Raw genomic sequence first — 21,928 nt, 5'->3', positions numbered from 1 at the left:
ACATTGTATGATTTTAAGTAATTAATTTGCATTTTATTGCATGACATAAGTATTTGATACATCAGAAAAGCAGAACTTAATATTTGGTACAGAAACCTGTTTGCAATTACAGAGATCATACGTTTCCTGTAGTTCTTGACCTGGTTTGCACACACTGCAGCAGGGATTTTGGCCCACTCCTCCATACAGACTTTCTCCAGATCCTTCAGGTTTCGGGGCTGTCGCTGGGCAATACGGACTTTCAGCTCCCTCCAAAGATTTTCTATTGGGTTCAGGTCTGGAGACTGGTTAGGCCACTCCAGGCCCTTGAGATGCTTCTTACGGAGCCACTCCTTAGTTGCCCTGGCTGTGTGTTTTGGGTCGTTGTCATGCTGGAAGACCCAGCCATGACCCATCATCAATGCTCTTACTGAGGGAAGGAGGTTGTTGGCCAAGATCTCCCGATACATGGCCCCATCCATCCTCCCCTCAATACAGTGCAGTCGTCCTGTCCCCTTTGCAGAAAAGCATCCCCAAAGAATGATGTTTCCACCTCCATGCTTCACGGTTGGGATGGTGTACTTGGTGTTGCACATATCCTTCTTCCTCCAAACACGGCGAGTGGAGTTCAGACCAAAAATCTCTATTTTTGTCTCATCAGACCACATGACCTTCTCCCATTCCTCCTCTGGATCATCCAGATGGTCATTGACAAACTTCAGACAGACCTGGACATGCGCTAGCTTGAGCAGGGGGACCTTGCGTGCGCTGCAGGATTTTAATCCATGACGGTGTAGTGTGTTACTAATGGTTTTCTTTGAGACTATGGTCCCAGCTCTCTTCAGGTCATTGACCAGGTCCTGCCATGTAGTTCTGGGCTGATCCCTCACCTTCCTCATGATCATTGATGCCCCACGAGGTGAGATCTTGCATGGAGCCCCAGACCGAGGGTGATTGACCGTCATCTTGAACTTCTTCCATTTTCTAATAATTGCGCCAGCAGTTGTTGCCTTCTCACCAAGCTGCTTGCCTATTGTCCTGTAGCCAATCCCAGCCTTGTGCAGGTCTACAATTTTATCCCTGATGTCCTTACAGAGCTCTCTAGTCTTGGCCATTGTGGAGAGGTTGGAGTCTGTTTGATTGTGTGTGGACAGGTGTCTTTTATACAGGTAACGAGTTCAAACAGGTGCAGTTAATACAGGTAATGAGTGGAGAACAGGAGGGCTTCTTAAAGAAAAACTAACAGGTCTGTGAGTGTTGGAATATTTACTGGTTGGTAGGTGATCAAATACTTATGTCATGCAATAAAATGCAAATTAATTACTTAAAATCATACAATGTAATTTTCTGGATTTTTGTTTTAGATTCCGTCTCTCACAGTTGAAGTGTACCTATGATAAAAAATTACAGACCTCTACATGCTTTGTAAGTAGGAAAACCTGTAAAATCGGCAGTGAATCAAATACTTGTTCTCCCCACTCTGTTTTTTTCATTGGATATATTTACCATATATGGAGACAGAAACATAAACCTTTTACCTTATCATAAGTAGACATAATTGCAAATGATTAAATCCTTCCAATAGAAAAAAAACACAAACAATTTAGTTACGAATTGAACTTTATTTAAACGAGTTGTCTCTTCACATAGGATCATTTCACTGAACAAAAGAAAGGAAATATTGAATGATCCCCAATGATCCATCGCATCTCCCAAAAACGTTTTCAACATACCGTATTTTATGTTTTTGATAAAAGTTCTTCATTTTCTTTGAGTAGTGCATGACCCTAGTGTAGTAACACATGTATTCTACATTATTTCAATGGGTCTTTCTCCATATCTCCATATCTGAGCAGCTAACCGATCGCTGCAGCTGTACATAGTCTATTTGTAAATAGCCCACCCATTTTCACCTACCTCATCCCCATACTGTTTTTATTTATTTACTTTTCTGCTCTTTTGCACACCAATATATCTACCTGTACATGACCATCTGATCATTTATCACTCCAGTGTTAATCTGCAAAATTGTAATTATTCGCCTACCTCCTCATGCCTTTTGCACACATTGTATATAGACTCCCCCTTTTTTTTCTACTGTGTTATTGACTTGTTAATTAGTTACTCCATGTGTAACTCTGTTGTCTGTTCACACTGCTATGCTTTATCTTGGCCAGGTCGCAGTTGCAAATGAGAACTTGTTCTCAACTAGCCTACCTGGTTAAATAAAGGTGAAATAAAAAATAAATAAAAAATAAATCTGATTGTTTTATACTGTCAATTCAACTTAAACCTAAAATAACTTCCTGCATTTCCTGCACTCATTTGAGATCATTTCCACACTGCCACGATATGGGGGAAAAAGCTAGGCCTTATTTTTAACCAAATGTTGCAATTGCAATTTAGATCAAAACACTTGTGTGAACTTTTGGAATCACGGAAATAGAATGTTTATTATAATTCTATAGTTAGAATAGAAATAATAGTGGGCACTTTGAATACAGTGTTGTTTTACATGACAAAGAATGAAAATGCCATGAACGAGTTATTGTGACAGGGTAGGAACCAAGTGATGTTCAGTGTTTCCTAGAGGACCCTATAATCTTCGGCTACATTACAATCTTTAGTCATGTAGTCAACATATTCATGCTTTGCTTATTCCTCTTTGATTTAGAAGATACCGTTGCACAAACAACATGCTGATTTAGGCCTCCACCAGCACTGGTATCAGGCTGTATTAGCTAGCTACGTTTGCTCTGACTCAGTACTTTGATTTAGTTAGCCAGTTAACTAGCGATTAGCATTAGTGGCTAACCCAATTTATCTTAACTTGCTAAGAAAATACAAACTAGCTCTTTGCAGATGTAAGAAACACAAACTAATATTGTAATTATAGAACGCTAGTGGATATATATTAAGATCAAATTGGAAACAACATTGTTGCATGTGCTGCATTGACCATGCAGACTGAACGAAAGTGTCTTGTGGTCAAGCAAGAACATATGCGCTCCTTGAGTGACAGGGGGGGGCCTGGTCTGTGCGTAAAGTGGCACGGAGAGGGATGAATCAAGTAGCGGAGTAAACTTTACAAATGGACGTTACACACGGAGTATCACATTTAAAAAAACAAACATTCAAATACCTTTTAAAGAAGGTAAAGTAAAAACCCAAACCGGTCAGTGCATCAATACCGGTATATAGTAAAATATAGGTATACCAACCAGCCCTACATTCTCTCCCTCAATCCGTGCAATGGCTACTGCTATAGGTTTCAGGCTGCTTACCACTCTCTCCCAAAATACATCATCCAGGAGGATCCTCTTGATGGGACTGTCCATATCGGCAGACTGTGATATGGCCATTTCTTGGAGAAACTCCTTCCCCTCCAGGAGAGACTCAAACATGATGACAACACCACCCCAACGGGTGTTGCTGGGCAGCTTCAATGTGGTGCTTTTATTCTTCTCACTTTGCTTGGTGAGGTAGATTGCTGGTATAACTTGATGACCTTTCACATACCTAACCATTTCCTTGGCTCTCTCGTAGAGTGTATCCATTGTTTTCAGTGTCATGATGTCCCTGAGGAGCAGATTCAATGCATGAGCAGCACAGCCAATGGGTGTGATGCGAGGGTAGGACTCCTCCACTTTAGACCAAGCAGCCTTCATGTTTGCAGCATTGTCTGTCACCAGTGCAAATACCTTCTGTGGTCCAAGGTCATTAATGACTACCTTCAGCTCATCTGCAATGTAGTGACCGTTGTGTCTCTTGTCCCTTGTGCCAGTGCTCTTGTAGAATACTGGTTGAGGGGTGGATATGATGTAGTTAATTTTTCTTTGCCCACGAACATTCGACCACCCATCAGAGATGATTACAATACAGTCTGCTTTCGCTATGATTTGCTTGACCTTCACTTGAAATCTGTTGAACTCTGCATCCAGCAAATGAGTAGATAAAGCATGTCTGGTTGGAGGGGTGTATGCTGGGTGAAGAACATTCAGAAATCTCTTCCAGTATACATTGCCTGTGAGCATCAGAGGCGAACTAGTTGCATCCACAGCTTGAGCAAGACACTCATCAGCATTTCTCTGATTACGTTCTTCCATTGAGTAAAAAAACAACTTCTGATTCCAGGAGGACCATGAGCTGTCGCTATCAATAGTGTTTGATTAATCATTTTCACCTCAAATAGAAGTAGAGGGACTTTAGTCAGAGGTTGCTTGTTTTGAGCCCTGAGAGAACTTTATGCACTTATGCACTTTGTTGCATTTTTCCCATATGATTTGGCACAGTATTTGCAAATGTACACAGCTTTTCCTTCTACATTAACTGCAATGAAATGTCTCCACACATCAGATAGTGCCCTTGTCATTTTCCTGTAATAACTAGAAGAAAAAATAATACCATTCCATGTACAGATAAATAGTTAAGCAGTTAGATTAAACAACTCCTTCGTAAGATAAAGGTTTTAAAATGAAACATGTATGGAAACAGGTGAATTAACACTCCTCAGTTAGTAGGCTCAAGCAAGCTAAAACCCACATGGTAGCAATAACAAACTAGCAGAGATTGTTAACAAGTTAGAAATGATTTAAACACACTTTGCCGTAGGCTACTATTTACTAGTTAACAAAAAAATAATGTATGTCATATAAAATATATTCACCCCACCCAGTATTGTAATCAAAACTTACCAGAAAGCATGTAGTCCTTGGCTCAGACAGTGTAGTAGTGTGGGCTCAATAGCATCTCATTAGTGTGCAAGATCTTGAGAATCAGTTGTACATGTGATGGAAAAATGCACTGTGCATGCAGAGGGTTGCAATTCCATTGAATTGGGGATAGTTTAACCAAAATATGCTACAAGACCTAGAATTGCCTTGTGTATCCCACAAAAAAAGGTTCACTGTTAGCTTATAACTTGTTTTGAGGAATTTAAGCAAAATTTCCGGATATTTCCTGGAAAGTTTCTGACCCTTTGCAACTTTTTATAAATATATATATATATATATATAACAGATCACAATTTGTATTTTTTTTCCACCTTTATTTAACCAGGTAGGCCAGTTGAGAACACGTTCTCATTTACAACTGCGAACTGTTCACACCCTTATTGAGTACTTTGTATTCAGACCCTTTACGAAGTACTTTGTTGAAGCACCTTTGGCAGCGATTACAGCCTTTAATAATACGCTGCAAGCTTGGCACACCTGTATTTGGGGAGTTTTTCCCATTATTCTCTGCAGATCCTCACAAGCTCTGTCAGGTTGGATGGGGAGTGTTGCTGCACAGCTATTTTCAGGTCTCTCCAGAGACGTTAGATCGGGTTCAACTCTGGGCTCTGGCTGGGCCACTCAAGGACATTCAGAGACTTTCCCCGAAGCCACTCCTGCGTTGTCTTGGCTGTGTGCTTAGGCTCGTTGTCCTGTTGGAAGGTGAACCTTCGCCCCAGTCTGGAGTTCTGAGCACTCTGGAGAAGGTTTTCATCAAGGATCTCTCTGTACTTGGCTCCCTTCATCATTCTCTCAATGCTGACTTGTCTCCCAGTCCCTGCTGCTGAAAAACATCCCCACAGCATGATGCTGTCACCACCTCCCTGACCAAGGAAAAGTCTTTGTGGTTCAAGACTTCTTCCATTTAAGAATGATTGAGGCCGCTGTGGGGGACCTTCAATGCTGCAGAATTTTTTTGGGTACCATTCCCCAGATCTGTGCCTCGACACAATCCTGTCTCGGAGCTCTACAGACAATTCCTTCGACCTCATGACTTGGTTTTTGCTCTGATGTGCACTGTCAACTGTGGGACCTTATATAGACAGGTGTGTGCCTTTCCAAATCATGTCCAATCAATTGAATTTACTACAGGATGACTCCAAGTTGTAGAAACATCTCAAGGATGTTTAATGGAAACAGGTTGTACCTGAGCTCAATTTTTTATCTCATAGCAAAGGGTATGAATACTTTTATGTAAATAAGGTTTTTCTGTTTATTTTTAAAACATTTGCAAAAATTTCTACCAACCGGTTTTCACTTTGTCATTATTGGGTGTGTGTGTGTGTGTGTGTGTGTGTAGATTGAGGGAATTTAATACGTTTTTGAATAATGCTTTAACGTAACAAAATGTGGAAAAAGTGAAGGGGTCTGAAGGGTTAACTGCCTGTTCAGGGGCAGAACGACAGATATGTACCTTGTCAGCTGTGGGATTTGAACTTGCAACCTTTCGGTTACTAGTCCAATGCTCTAACCACTAGGCTATGTCTGATATAGCCTAGTTATAATGAACATGATTTTATTATGGCTATATAAAATGTATAATTTGTATTGTATTTTGCACAATGCACATTTTAGCTTAATGACGAGGGCCAAATCCTACCTCTGCTTACATAACACATGTTGTGCCAAACTGAAACAGCAGGGGTGTCCTCAGCCTACTCCCCATCTCATTTCGTCCATGCTTAGTAATAATGACTACGAATTTGCCTTGTGCGTTCTGCTCATGAACACCATAATGGACACATTTCTACATTAAAATGCATTCCACACCTGCACAATCCTTAGTGCCTAGTGTCTCTTCTCAGTTTAATCCGGGCACGATTCCCTCTCATTCCGCCTAGTCCCTCCCTCCCTGATCAGTTGCATTTATAGGTCACTGCGAGATCAGCGTTCCCTACCAAACACACAGTGATAGTCTAACCGCAGGGTTTGGGAACATTTTAAATGGCCTGCCGTCTCTCCTCGTTACCGTCAAGCAGCCTGAGCAGGTTGTGTGTGCCAGACGCATTACACACCACGTCTGTCAGATGCACAGTCGTTTCCACAGTGCCCACTGCCAGGGGGGTATCACCAGGCAACGCTGCCTAACTGACATTTGATTTACACCTAAACTGTTTGTGTTTATTTACAAAGAGTATAAAACTGTTGCTGGCCAGAGGATTGTCAACAAACAGGGCTGTCAGGGACAGACAAGATATTGGCCCCAACTGTGTTTTGGCTGGTGTCTCTTTGTTCTTCTTGTGGTAAACATCTCCCATCTCAACTTGTTTGGATCCCTCTCTCTATTGTGTGAAAACACATATCTTATTTCTCTCCAAATTAATTTGTCCAAAATAATGACTTAAAATTGTGCTGTGTAAAAAAGGGTGCAGGATGGTGCTGTGTAAAAAGGGTGGGCCAGTATTCGATGGGTAGGCATCGCAGTGTGCAGACTATTTGTTGACACCTCCATCATCATGGAAGGAGAGAGGCTACATTATACATTTAAATTCTCTACTTGTATCCTTCAACCCTGTAGGGTTGATCCAACATTATCACTGTAGTGATCAGGATAACACAGGGCCTTGAAGGACTCGGCAACTGACGGTTTGATCGACCATCACCTTCGTTAACCACCTGTTGTGAACCACCAGGCTCCATGCTGGGCCCAATTAAAATGCCCATCCCTGACCACAATCCACAAAAAGCAGCTGTCAGAGGAAACATATTCCCATGGAACGCTGCCACCATCCCATCCGTGCTGCTGTTATTGACATCTCTCTGTGATCCCATCCCACTGACGAGGACTTCCCCTTCACAGAGACTCATAGAGACCAAGGAGCCATGAAACGTTCAGAGGAGAGATGATTAGAGCAACGTGATGGACCTAACACACTCCTAATGAGCACTACAAAGGATTCCAGGGACGTCCTCAGGGGTTTGTTTGTGGGCGAGGAGAGCCAACAAACAGGGGAAGGTGAGAGTGAGGTTATGCTGAGTTTCCATTGAGGATTTACCACAGTGTTTTACCCAAAAGGCTCAGACCTTTTTGTTTCCATCTACGCAGGCCGGTACCCATGCCGCACTGGGCCATGGCTCTGGCGGACCTGCTCTAACTTGGAGCCAAGCCAAGGCCCTGGGTAGTTTTTCGGCTGGCATCTACACGTAACAACGGCTAATTGCACACTTTAACACCTTGCCACAAAGCCTTGAATGATGCAGAGGTTGTTGATTCTGCCCGATGGAAGCACAATAACACTAGAGCTTACATTAACATAAAACACCGGTGACACACTGGGGTGGGGGTATGTCTTAGTGGAAAAACACCAAGTCCCCCTCCACCCATCTGAAGGCCCCCTAATTTCTGTTGAAGGCAGTTAGGTGGAATTGAGCAGCAGCAGAACACAATTTGGAGAGGAGAGAGATTGGAGAAATCAGGCTCTGTGAGAAGGCATAGTGTGTGTGTGAGTGTAGTATACTGTGTGTGAGTGTGTTTTGCTGATGGGGACTTCCAATAGGAAAAGCTTCTAATGGGTTAAGTGAGGGGTTTGGGGACAGGAGAGAGGAGACCCTGTAGGGGAGATGTTTCAGAACCACCACCAGAAAGGAGAGTTAGCCTATATGCAGTCTGAATATGGATGCATAGCCTATATACAGTCTGATATGGATGCATAGCCTATATACAGTCTGAATATGGATGCATAGCCTATATACAGTCTGATATGGATGCATAGCCTATATACAGTCTGAATATGGATGCATAGCCTATATACAGTCTGAATATGGATGCATAGCCTATATACAGTCTGAATATGGATGCATAGCCTATACAGTGGGGCAAAAAAGTATTTAGTCAGCCACCAATTGTGCAAGTTCTCCCACTTAAAAACATGAGGCCTGTAATTTTCATCATAGGTACACTTCAACTATGACAGACAAAATGAGAGGGGAAAAAATCCAGAAAATCACATTGTAGGATTTGTAATGAATTTATTTGCAAATGATGGTGGAAAATAAGTGTTTGGTCAATAACAAAAGTTTATCTCAATACTTTGTTATATACCCTTTGTTGGCAATGATAGAGGTCAAACATTTTCTGTAAGTCTTCACAAGGTTTTCAAACACTGTTGCTGGTATTTTGGCCCATTCCTCCATGCAGATCTCCTCTAGAGCAGTGACGTTTTGGGGCTGTTGCTGGGCAACACGGACTTTCAACTCCCTCCAAAGCTTTTCTATGGGGTTGAGATCTGGAGACTGGCTAGGCCACTCCAGGACCTTGAAATGCTTCTTACGAAGCCACTCCTTCGTTGCCCGGGCGGTGTGTTTGGGATCATTGTCATGCTGAAAGACCCAGCCACTTTTCATCTTCAATGCCCTTGCTGATGGAAGGTTTTCACTCAAGATCTCACGATACATGTCCCCATTCATTCTTTCCTTTACACGGATCAGTCGTCCTGGTCCCTTTGCAGAAAAACAGCCCCGAAGCATGATGTTTCCACCCCCATGCTTCACAGTAGGTATGGTGTTCTTTGGATGCTACTCAGCATTCTTTGTCCTCCAAACACGACGAGTTGAGTTTTTACCAAAAAGTTATATTTTGGTTTCATCTGACCATATGACATTCTCCCAATCTTCTTCTGGATCATCCAAATGCTCTCTAGCAAACTTCAGACGGGCCTGGACATGTACTTGCTTAAGCAGGGGGACACGTCTGGCACTGCAGGATTTGAGTCCCTGGCGGCGTAGTGTGTTACTGATGGTAGGCTTTGTTACTTTGGTCCCAGCTCTCTGCAGGTCATTCACTAGGTCCCCCCGTGTGGTTCTGGGATTTTTGCTCACTGTTCTTGTGATCATTTTGACCCCACGGGGTGAGATCTTGCGTGGAGCCCCAGATCGAAGGAGATTATCAGTGGTCTTGTATGTCTTCCATTTCCTAATAATTGCTCCCACAGTTGATTTCTTCAAACCAAGCTGCTTACCTATTGCAGATTGTCTTCTCAGCCCGGTGCAGGTCTACATTTTTGTTTCTGGTATCCTTTGACAGCTCTTTGGTCTTGGCCATGGTGGAGTTTGGAGTGTGACTGTTTGAGGTTGTGGACAGGTGTCTTTTATACTGACAACAAGTTCAAACAGGTTCCATTAATACAGGTAACGAGTGGAAGACAGAGGAGCCTCTTAAAGCAGAAGTTACAGGTCTGAGAGCCAGAAGTCTTGCTTGTTTGTAGGTGACCAAATACTTATTTTCCACCATAATTTGCAAATAAATTAATAAAAAATCCTACAATGTGATTTTCTGGATTTTTTTTCTCTCTCATTGTGTCTGTCATAGTTGAAGTGTACCTATGATGAAAATTACAGGCCTCATCTTTTTAAGTGGGAGAACTTGCACAATTGGTGGCTGACTAAATACTTTTTTGCCGCACTGTATACAGTCTGATATGGATGCATAGCCTATATACAGTCTGATATGGATGCATAGCCTATATACAGTCTGATATGGATGCATAGCCTATATACAGTCTGATATGGATGCATAGCCTATATACAGTCTGAATATGGATGCATAGCCTATATACATGTCCAAGATGGCGTAGCAGTAGGTCGTCCTGTCCTGTCGTGTCCCTGTATATATCGTTTATTTTCTCCACATATCTCTTTGAAAACATTTTGCTAAACCCTAAGCTTCCAAATACTCTCCTGCAACCCGACTCACCCAATGTAGCTATTTTTCCTAAAGTATTTATATTTACTTCGGGACCCCTCAACTGAAGCTAGCCAGCTAACCAGCGGGTATGCTAGCGGTCTCCAGCTAACCGGTCATCAGCTAACCTGTAGTTCGGAAAGCTCTCGCCTGTTCGTACAACGCGACTTTAACCAGAGCACAACGGACCTATTTATTTTTCATCCCCGGATTCCCACCGCAAACGGAACATCTTTCAGCTGGATTTTTCAGCAACTAGCTATCTAGCTAAACCGCAACCTCGGATTACTCCTGGCTAGCGTTTCCACCCACTTAGCTTGAAGCTAGCCCGGCCGTAGCACCTGCGCCACCACCGTAGCATACTCCTGAGCTACAATACCCGGGCCCACGACCGGTCTACCGATGTCATCGCATGAAGAGGAATAAACAGACTCACCCCATCGCGACGTCCCCCAAAGGCTAACTCTCTAGCCCTCGCTATCTCCCTGCTTGCTAATTCGGCCTGCTAACTGCTAGCTTGTCCAGCTCCGGCCCGCTAACTGCTATCTTGTCTAGCCCGGGCCTACAAACTGTTAGCTTGTTAGCACAGGCCTGCTAACCGCCTGAATCGCCGTGTCTCAAACGCTCACCGGACCCATATTTACTTTCTATCTCTTTTGACTTTTAATTTGTTTATACCTTCCGGAAACCTGCCTCACCCAATGTGATACGGAATCGCTATTATTTTTTATTTATTTTTAGAACACACTCAAGAACCTCCAGAAGCTAACCAGCTAACTAGCTACAAGCTATTTAGTCATTGTTAGTTTTTTTTTTACCTGGATAACACTCGCCAGGCCAGCTTCCCTGCCCCATCCACCGCTGCCCCCTGGACACTGATCTCTTGGCTACATAGCTGATGCACGCTGGACTGTCCATTAAACACGGTACTCCATTCTGCTTGTTTGTTCTATCTGTTGGCCCCGTTGCCTAGTCTACGCCATTTTACCTGCTGTTGTTGTGCTAGCTGATTAGCTGTTGTCTCACCTACTGTTTTAGCTAGCTTTCCCAATTCAACACCTGTGATTACTGTATGCCTCGCTGTATGTCTCTCTCAAATGTCAATATGCCTTGTATACTGTTGTTCAGGTTAGTTATCATTGTTTTAGTTCACAATGGAGCCCCTAGTTCCACTCCTTCACGCCCCTGATAACTCCTTTGTCCCACCTCCCACATATGCGGTGACCTCACCCATTACTACCAGCATGTCCAGAGATACAACCTCCCTCATCATCACCCAGTGCCTGGGCTTACCTCCGCTGTACCCGCACCCCACCATACCCCTGTCTGCGCATTATGCCCTGAATATATTCTACCATGCCCAGAAACCTGCTCCTCTTATTCTCTGTCCCCAACGCTCTAGGCGACCAGTTTTGATAGCCTTTAGCCGCACCCTCATACTACTCCTTCTCTGTTCCGCGGGTGATGTGGAGATAAACCCAGGCCCTGCATGTCCCCAGGCACCCTCATTTGTTGACTTCTGTGATCGAAAAAGCCTTGGTTTCATGCATGTCAACATCAGAAGCCTCCTCCCTAAGTTTGTTTTACTCACTGCTTTAGCACACTCTGCTAACCCTGATGTCCTTGCTGTGTCTGAATCCTGGCTCAGGAAGGCCACCAAAAATTCAGAGATTTCCATACCCAACTATAACATCTTCCGTCAAGATAGAACTGCCAAAGGGGGCGGAGTTGCAGTTTACTGCAGAGATAGCCTGCAAAGTAATGTCATACTTTCCAGGTCCATACCCAAACAGTTCGAACTACTAATTTTGAAAATTACTCTCTCCAGAAATAAGTCTCTCACGGTTGCCGCCTGCTACCGACCCCCCTCAGCTCCCAGCTGTGCCCTGGACACCATTTGTGAATTGATCGCCCCCCATCTAGCTTCAGAGTTTGTTCTGTTAGGTGACCTAAACTGGGATATGCTTAACACCTCGCCAGTCCTACAATCTAAGCTAGATGCCCTCAATCTCACACAAATCATCAAGGAACCCACCAGGTACAACCCTAACTCTGTAAACAAGGGCACCCTCATAGACGTCATCCTGACCAACTGGCCCTCCAAATACACCTCCGCTGTCTTCAACCAGGATCTCAGCGATCACTGCCTCATTGCCTGTATCCGCTACGGAGCCGCAGTCAAACGACCACCCCTCATCACTGTCAAACGCTCCCTAAAACACTTCTGTGAGCAGGCCTTTCTAATCGACCTGGCCCGGGTATCCTGGAAGGACATTGACCTCATCCCGTCAGTTGAGGATGCCTGGTCATTCTTTAAAAGTAACTTCCTCACCATTTTAGATAAGCATGCTCCGTTCAAAAAATGCAGAACTAAGAACAGATACAGCCCTTGGTTCACCCCAGACCTGACTGCCCTCGACCAGCACAAAAACATCCTGTGGCGGACTGCAATAGCATCGAATAGTCCCCGTGATATGCAACTGTTCAGGGAAGTCCGGAACCAATACACGCAGTCAGTCAGGAAAGCTAAGGCCAGCTTCTTCAGGCAGAAGTTTGCATCCTATAGCTCCAACTCCAAAAAGTTCTGGGACACCGTGAAGTCCATGGAGAACAAGAGCACCTCCTCCCAGCTGCCCACTGCACTGAGGCTAGGTAACACGGTCACCACTGATAAATCCATGATTATCGAAAACTTCAATAAGCATTTCTCAACGGCTGGCCATGCCTTCCGCCTCTCCAGGTTCTCCTTTAACCAAATCCAGATAGCAGATGTTCTGAAAGAGCTGCAAAACCTGGACCCGTACAAATCAGCTGGGCTTGACAATCTGGACCCTCTATTTCTGAAACTATCTGCCACCATTGTCGCAACCCCTATTACCAGCCTGTTCAACCTCTCTTTCATATCGTCTGAGATCCCCAAGGATTGGAAAGCTGCCGCAGTCATCCCCCTCTTCAAAGGGGGAGACACCCTGGACCCAAACTGTTACAGACCTATATCCATCCTGCCCTGCCTATCTAAGGTCTTCGAAAGCCAAGTCAACAAACAGGTCACTGACCATCTCGAATCCCACCGCACCTTCTCCGCTGTGCAATCTGGTTTCCGAGCCGGTCACGGGTGCACCTCATCCACACTCAAGGTACTCAACGATATCATAACCGCCATCGATAAAAGACAGTACTGTGCAGCCGTCTTCATCGACCTTGACAAGGCTTTCGACTCTGTCAATCACCATATTCTTATCGGCAGACTCAGGAGCCTCGGTTTTTCGGATGACTGCCTTGCCTGGTTCACCAATTACTTTGCAGACAGAGTTCAGTGCGTCAAATCGGAGGGCATGCTGTCTGGTCCTCTGGCAGTCTCTATGGGGGTGCCACAGGGTTCAATTCTCGGGCCGACTCTTTTCTCTGTGTATATCAATGATGTTGCTCTTGCTGCGGGCGATTCCCTGATCCACCTCTACGCAGACGACACCATTCTATATACCTTCGGCCCGTCTTTGGACACTGTGCTATCTAACCTCCAAACAAGCTTCAATGCCATACAACACTCCTTCCGTGGCCTCCAACTGCTCTTAAACGCTAGTAAAACCAAATGCATGCTTTTCAACCGGTCGCTGCCTGCACCCGCATGCCCGACTAGCATCACCACCCTGGATGGTTCCGACCTAGAATATGTGGACGTCTATAAGTACCTAGGTGTCTGGCTAGACTGCAAACTCTCCTTCCAGACTCATATCAAACATCTCCAATCGAAAATCAAATCAAGAGTCTGCTTTCTATTCCGCAACAAAGCCTCCTTCACTCACGCCGCCAAGCTTACCCTAGTAAAACTGACTATCCTACCGATCCTCGACTTCGGCGATGTCATCTACAAAATGGCTTCCAACACTCTACTCAGACTGCATCCAGTTTTCTATCACAGTGCCATCCGTTTCGTCACTAAAGCACCTTATACCACCCACCACTGCGACTTGTATGCTCTAGTCGGCTGGCCCTCGCTACATATTCGTCGCCAGACCCACTGGCTCCAGGTCATCTACAAGTCCATGCTAGGTAAAGCTCCGCCTTATCTCAGCTCACTGGTCACGATGGCAACACCCATCCGTAGCACGCGCTCCAGCAGGTGTATCTCACTGATCATCCCTAAAGCCAACACCTCATTTGGCCGCCTTTCGTTCCAGTACTCTGCTGCCTGTGACTGGAACGAATTGCAAAAATCGCTGAAGTTGGAGACTTTTATCTCCCTCACCAACTTCAAACATCAGCTATCTGAGCAGCTAACCGATCGCTGCAGCTGTACATAGTCTATTGGTAAATAGCCCACCCTTTTTCACCTACCTCATCCCCATACTGTTTTTATTTATTTACTTTTCTGCTCTTTTGCACACCAATATCTCTACCTGTACATGACCATCTGATCATTCATCACTCCAGTGTTAATCTGCAAAATTGTAATTATTTGCCTACCTCCTCATGCCTTTTGCACACATTGTATATAGACTCCCCCTTTGTTTTCTACTGTGTTATTGACTTGTTAATTGTTTACTCCATGTGTAACTCTTTGTTGTCTGCTCACACTGCTATGCTTTATCTTGGCCAGGTCGCAGTTGCAAATGAGAACTTGTTCTCAACTAGCCTACCTGGTTAAATAAAGGTGAAATAAAAAAATAAAAATACAGTCTGAATATGGATGCATAGCCTATATACAGTCTGAATATGGATGCATAGCCTATATACAGTCTGAATATGGATGCATAGCCTATATACAGTCTGAATATGGATGCATAGCCTATATACAGTCTGATATGGATGCATAGCCTATATACAGTCTGAATATGGATGCATATCCTATATACAGTCTCTAATATGGATGCATAGCCTATATACAGTCTGATATGGATGCATAGCCTATACAGTCTGAATATGGATGCATAGCCTATATACAGTCTAATATGGATACATAGCCTATATACAGTCTGATTTCATATGGATGCATAGCCTATATACAGTCTGATTTCATATGGATGCATAGCCTATATACAGTCTGATTTCATATGGATGCATAGCCTATATACAGTCTGATTTCATATGGATGCATAGCCTTAATACAGTTTGAATATAGATGCATAGCCTATATACAGTTTGAATATAGATGCATAGCCTATATACAGTCTGAATATGGATGCATAGCCTATATACAGTTTGAATATAGATGCATAGCCTATATACAGTCTGAATATGGATGCATAGCCTATATACAGTCTGAATATGGATGCATAGCCTATATACAGTCTGAATATGGATGCATAGCCTATATACAGTCTGATTTCATATGGATGCATAGCCTATATACAGTCTGATTTCATATGGATGCATAGCCTATATACAGTCTGAATATAGATGCATAGCCTATATACAGTCTGATTTCATATGGATGCATAGCCTATATACAGTCTGATTTCATATGGATGCATAGCCTATATACAGTCTGATTTCATATGGATGCATAGCTAGACTGAAGCTAGAGAACCATTCCGTCTCCTAAATGCTTGAGCCAAGGATGTGGTATACAGCCGAGTACAGGACTATAGACTCCTTAGCAGAGGCACATGGGAATGTGTTTATCCAAACCTGTCAATCCTCTTTCTCAGCTATGTTCTGAACCCAGCTCAGTCTAGCTCAGCCCTTTCGCTGTCTAACTAAAATGACCTTACCATTGTAATAAATCAAAACTTTAAGGTCAGAGATTGTCGCAGGCTAGGTGAATGAAAGTCAGCATTGCAGTGTGACGTGGTTATAGGTTACAGTTTAACTGCAGTCAGTGTTTTTAATGGGAATGTGTCTACAGAAATCACAGATAGTCATGTTTCATTCATCTCAGTTTAAGTGTCCCAAATCCATATTGATGAGGTATAACGGTAGCAGGGCAGGTGCTGGAACTTGGCTATGGCTGGTGCAGGGCTGTGCTGGAGCAGGGCTGTGCTGGAGCATGGTTGGGACTGGTGATTCATGGAAGTGTCATAGCAGCTAATTGCTGTATGGTGTAGTGTGGTTGATCTAACAATAGTAGCCTGTGTGGCGGCTCTAACAACAGTAGCCTATCTGTGTCTGTAGGCGAGGCCTCCTTTTTTACAATTGTAATATTGTTTTAAAGATTGATTTAAGAGGACTTATGAAAAATGTATTTGCCAGTAGCTAATATTCTAAAAAGTGAAACCCATATTAAAGCCTGAGACCAGACTCCATTTATTGTCCATTTGTTCACAGCAGTAGTCAGTTGACCTCTCTTGATGGTTATTCTTTGTTACCTGATTGATTTTGTTGCTGTTTACGATTCCTCTGATTTTAAATAATGTTATTTTATTGTAACTTTTAGTCCAGATGGCTCTCTGATCTGGCGTATTCTCCCACACTAGTCATCAGAGGATTGCTTGCTCGTCCAGTCCCTTATACAGGACATATGGGCTGATTGGGCTCCCCACCCCACTAGGTTTTTATCTTGTGTTATTTTCTCTCGTTCTTCATTTTGTCAGAAATACTCGTCTTATGAAACAAACCCTGTCCAAACTTCTATCTCAAAGTAGGGCAGTAAAATAATGACTTAAATGAAAAAATCTAAACCTGAAGAAAGGAAGGCATGAAATACTTTGCTATGCATTAATGGGTTTGTTTGATACACATTGGAAATTATAAATGGACCCATTGTACTCTTTCTCCTTACTTTATTAAGAGTGGTTACATTTCTCCGTTTTATTCTGTATCCTCTTTGTGTGGACCTTAATGAATAATGTGAATAGGCAGGGGGTAATAATGTCCATCCAAACTTTAAATGCAAAAAAAACCCTGGGAAGTTCAAACTAAATGTTACCACTGTTCCAGTGATTGTGTCCTCTCCCCCATACAGGCACCCAGTACCGGGAGGGGCAGGAGCGGGACTTGAAGGTGGCTCTGAGGGGCACAGACCCCTCCATCCCTCTGGTGTTTGTCAGTGGAAACCATGACCTGGGTAACACACCCACCCCAGAGACTGTAGCCCAGTTCTGCAACGCCTGGGGAGACGACTACTTCAGCTTCTGGGTGGGTGGCTAGAGTGAGATGAAAACTTACTGTGGATTGTACAAAACTCTTTAAGTTCCTTACATAAACACTGGTCCTTGGAGCTGGATAGGAACAATTGACCTGTAACATGACCAGTAGGAACAGAGTGGCACCCCTTTTTATCCAACATGAATTACTACTGTTATTGTATACTCTGTGGGGCCCAAGCTGAAAGCAAAGTGATGTCATAGTGCTGAGACAACTGTCTCTAGTCAGGTCAGTTGTAATGTGGCTGCTTTAAAGGCATTAATGAGAACCATGGCAATGCCATAATGACATTATCTTAATAACCTTAACCTATACTGTAATCCCAAACCTGCCACTCTGATTTTTAGGTTGGAGGGGTGCTGTGTCTGGTGCTGAACTCCCAGCTGTTCTTTGATGCGTCGGCCTGCCCCGACCTGAGAGACGCCCAGGAAGCCTGGTTAGAGGGCCAGCTGCAGAGGGCCTCTCAGGGGCCCGGGGTCACCCCCAAACACGTCCTGGTGTTCCAGCACATCCCTCTGTACTTAAAGACCCCCGACGAGGAGGACGACTACTTTAACCTGCAGACCGCCACGAGGCAGAGCCTCCTAGGCAGGTTCAAACGGGCAGGTAGGTGATTTAACTTGATTTAACCTTTATTCAGGGGGGAATCTAACTTCCACTAGACTTATTTTCACTTCATGCATTGATGTTAATGGTAGACTTAGTGAAAATTACATTTCAGTGGAAGTTAGGATTTACCCCACAACCTTTATTTAGGAAGTGGTCTCCTCTTGTTTTGTGCTTAGTGAACACAGCCCAGATTTAGCTGTGCAACACAGCCCTCACACCAGGGAAAGATGGGATTAGTGTGTCAACAGGTTTACTACAGGATAAGTCACAGTGAGGAGGACCAAGGAGGAACAGCCCCTGAATTTTTTTCCCACATTTACAGCCTGAATTTAAAATGGATTAAGTTGAGATTCTGTCACTGGCCTACACACAATACCCCATAATGTCAGTGGAATTATGTTTTTCAATATTTTTTGCAAATAAATTAAAAACAAAAAGCTGAAATGTCTTGAGTCAATAAGTATTCAACCCCTTTGTTATGACAAGCCTAAATATGTTTAGGAGTAATGTGCTTATGTCAAATAAGTTGCATGGACTCACTTTGTGCAATAATAGTGTTTAATGGGATTTTTGAATGACTATCTCATCTCTGTACCCCACACATACAGATAATTGTAGATTCAATCACAAAGACCAGGGAGATTTTGCAATGACTTGCAAAGGGCACATATTGGTAGATAGATTTTTTTTTACCAGACATTCAATATCCCTTTGAGCATGGTGAAGTTATTAATTACACTTTTGGATGGTGTATCAATAAACCCAGTCACTACAAAGATACTGGTGTCCTTTCTAACTCAGTTGCCTGAGAGGAAGGAAACATATCAGGGATTTCACCAGGAGGCCAATGGTGACTTTACAACAGTTACAGAGTTGAATGGCTGTGATAGGAGAAAACTGAGGATGGATCACCATTGTAGTTTCTCCACCATATTAACCCATTTGAGAGTGAAAATAATGAAGCCTGTAAGAATAAAAATATTCAAAAACATGCATCCTGTTCGCAACAAGGCACTTAAGTATTACTGCCAAGCAGTAACTTTTTCTCCTGAATACAACTTGTTATGTTTGGGGCAAATCCAATACAACATATTACTGAGTACCACTCTCCATATTTTCAAGCATAGTAGTGGCTGCATCATGTTATTGATATGCTTGTCATCGGCAAGGGCTGGGGAGTTTCAGGATAAAAAATAAACGAAATGAAGCTAAGCACAGTCAAACCTGGTTCAGTCTGGTTTCCACCAGACACTGGAAGATGAATTCACCTTTCAGCAGGACAAAAACTTAAAACACAAGGCCAAATCTACACTGGAGTTGCTTACAAAGAAGACAGTGAATCTTCCTGAGTGGCTGAGTTAGTTTTTATTGTAAATCTACAGCCAGACCTGAAAATGGTTGCATAACAATGATCAACAACCAATTTGACAGAGCTTGAAGAATTTTGAAAAGAATAATGGGCAAATGTTGCACAATCCAGGTGTGGAAAGTTATTTGAGATTTACCCAGAAAGACTCACAGCTGTAATCGCTACCAAAGGTGCTTTTACAAATTATTGACTCGGGGGTGTGAATACTTATGTGAATTAGATTTCTGTATTTCATTTTCAATAAATTTGCAAACATTTCTTAAAAACATGTTTTCACTTTGTCGTTATGCGGTATTGTGTGTAGATGGGTGAGAAATGTATATTTAATCAATTTTGAATTTAGGCTGTAACAACAAAATATGGAATAAGTCAAGGGGTATGAATACTTTCTGAAGGCACTGTACTTAATTTAATCCATGCTCAAAAGTATACAAAGGTGAAAGTGCATAGTGCTGAACCAAAAAAGGAGCATACGTTTCATCAGTGCTGTATAAAGCTGAAGACGTAAAACTAATTAAAATAACACCTGTATGTCTTAAGTGTGTCATTTTAGTTAGTCTGTACAGCACTGATGAAGATGTAAAAGCTGAAACCTATGCTCCTTTTTTTTGGTTTAGCCCTTTTTAGCACTTTCAACTTTTGTATTCTTTTGTGCATAGATTGAATTAAGAATATTTTAGAATCTCGGCCTCCTTGTTTTTTCCCCTTCTCATAGCTTGAGTGTGAGTACGTTTTTAACTCTACAGATATGTTTACTCTCAGGCACAGACCACCATTCATTCTAGCCTAAACGCAAACTCTCAAAATGGATTTCAGGATCTGCTGTTTTTTTTTTACCAACATGTCAAGCTCATATGAAAGGAAGATCAAGTTCAACTCATCCACACTAATATTTCCCCAGCTGTTATGCTAGTACAGCTATAGACTAGGGCATGGGAGTGTTAAGTATTGCACTTGTAGTAAAGTAATATAACACACATAGCCAATGTTCTCTTAGTGATGCAAGCTATGTTGTCTAATGTACTGTAATATAATGGGCGGTGTCAGAGGAAAGCCCATAAAATTGTGGGCTTCCCCCCATTTGTTTTGTACGCTTGTTGTATTCGGCGCATGTGACAGTTTGATTTGGTAATGTACAAGGTTACCACATTGTCTACTGTAATACGAGGCTACCATTTGTGTACTCTACTGTAATGTACGAGACTACCATTTGTCTACTCTACTGTAATGTACAAGGTTACCATATTGTCTACTGTAATGTACGAGGCTAACATTGTCTGCTCTACTGTAATGTATGATGCTACAATTTTCTCTACTGTAATGTACGAGGCTACCATATTGTCTACTCTACTGTAATGTATATTGTAAGCGCCCGTGCACAGGTCTGTTCAATGCTGATCCGACCAATCGGATTCCAAGCTTCAAGATTGCTTCGATAACGTGGACTGGGATATGTTCCGCATAGCGTCGGACAATAACATTGATGAATACGCTGATTCGGTGAGCGAGTTTATTAGCAAGTGAATCAGTGATGTTGTACCCACAGCGTCTTAAAGCTTTCCCCAACCAGAAACCGTGGATTGATTGCAGCATTTGCCCAAAACTGAAAGTGCGAAACACTGCTTTTAATCAGGGCAAGGTGACCGGAAACATGACCGAATACAAACAGTGTAGCTATTCCCTCCGCAAGGAATATCAAACAAGCTAGGCGTCAGTATAGAGAGACAGTAGAGTCGCAATTCAACGGCTCCGACACGAGAGGTGTGTGGCAGGGTCTACAGTCAATCACAGACTACAAAAGGAAAACCAGCCCCGTCGTGGACCACGATGTCTTGCTCCCAGACAAAGTAAACAACTTCTTTGCTTGCTTTGAGGACAACACAGTGCCATTGACACGGCCCGCAACCAAAATCTGCGGGCTCTCCTTCACTGCAGCCAACGTGAGTAAGGCTGCAGGCCCAGACTGCATCCCCAGCCGCGTCCTCAGAGCATGCGCAGACCAGCTGGCTGGTGTGTTTACGGACATATTCAATCAATCCTTATCCCAGTCTGCTGTTCCCACATGCTTCAAGAGGGCCACCATTGTTCCTGTTCCCAAGAAAGCGAAGGTAACGGAGCTAAATGACTATCGCCCTGTAGCACTCACTTCCGTCATCATGAAGTGCTTTGAGAGGCTAGTCAAGGACCATATCACCTCCACCCTACCTGACACCCTAGACCCACTCCAATTTGCTTTCCGCCCCAATAGATCCACAGACGACGCAATCACACTGCGCACTGCCCTAACCCATCAGGACAAGAGGAATACCTATGTAAGAATGCTGTTCATTGACTACAGCTCAGCATTTAACACCATAGTACCCACCAAACTCGTCATTAAGCTTGAGACCCTGGGTCTCGACCCCGCCCTGTGCAACTGGGTTCTGGACTTCC

General features: G+C 43.3%; 1 protein-coding gene across 3 annotated transcripts in view; it reads left to right on the top strand.

Moving 5' to 3' along the window:
- Nucleotides 1-21,928, top strand: part of LOC109900011 (calcineurin-like phosphoesterase domain containing 1) — a 52,790-nt gene that overhangs the window by 6,384 nt on the left and 24,478 nt on the right. For 2 of the 3 annotated variants that reach the window (XM_020495719.2, XM_031835302.1), the window contains exons 3-4: nucleotides 17,336-17,508; nucleotides 17,865-18,123. In XM_020495719.2, the coding sequence (XP_020351308.1) occupies nucleotides 17,336-17,508; nucleotides 17,865-18,123 (432 nt within the window). Of the gene's footprint in view, nucleotides 1-17,335; nucleotides 17,509-17,864; nucleotides 18,124-18,302; nucleotides 18,563-21,928 lie in introns of those variants that run through there. The other variant, XM_031835303.1, reaches the window with a different exon arrangement.

The sequence above is a fragment of the Oncorhynchus kisutch genome, linkage group LG11 (assembly GCF_002021735.2).
Source record: "Oncorhynchus kisutch isolate 150728-3 linkage group LG11, Okis_V2, whole genome shotgun sequence".
NCBI lineage: Eukaryota > Metazoa > Chordata > Actinopteri > Salmoniformes > Salmonidae > Oncorhynchus > Oncorhynchus kisutch.
Note: the sequence above shows the minus strand (reverse complement) of the source record. Positions and strands in the feature narration are given on the sequence as shown.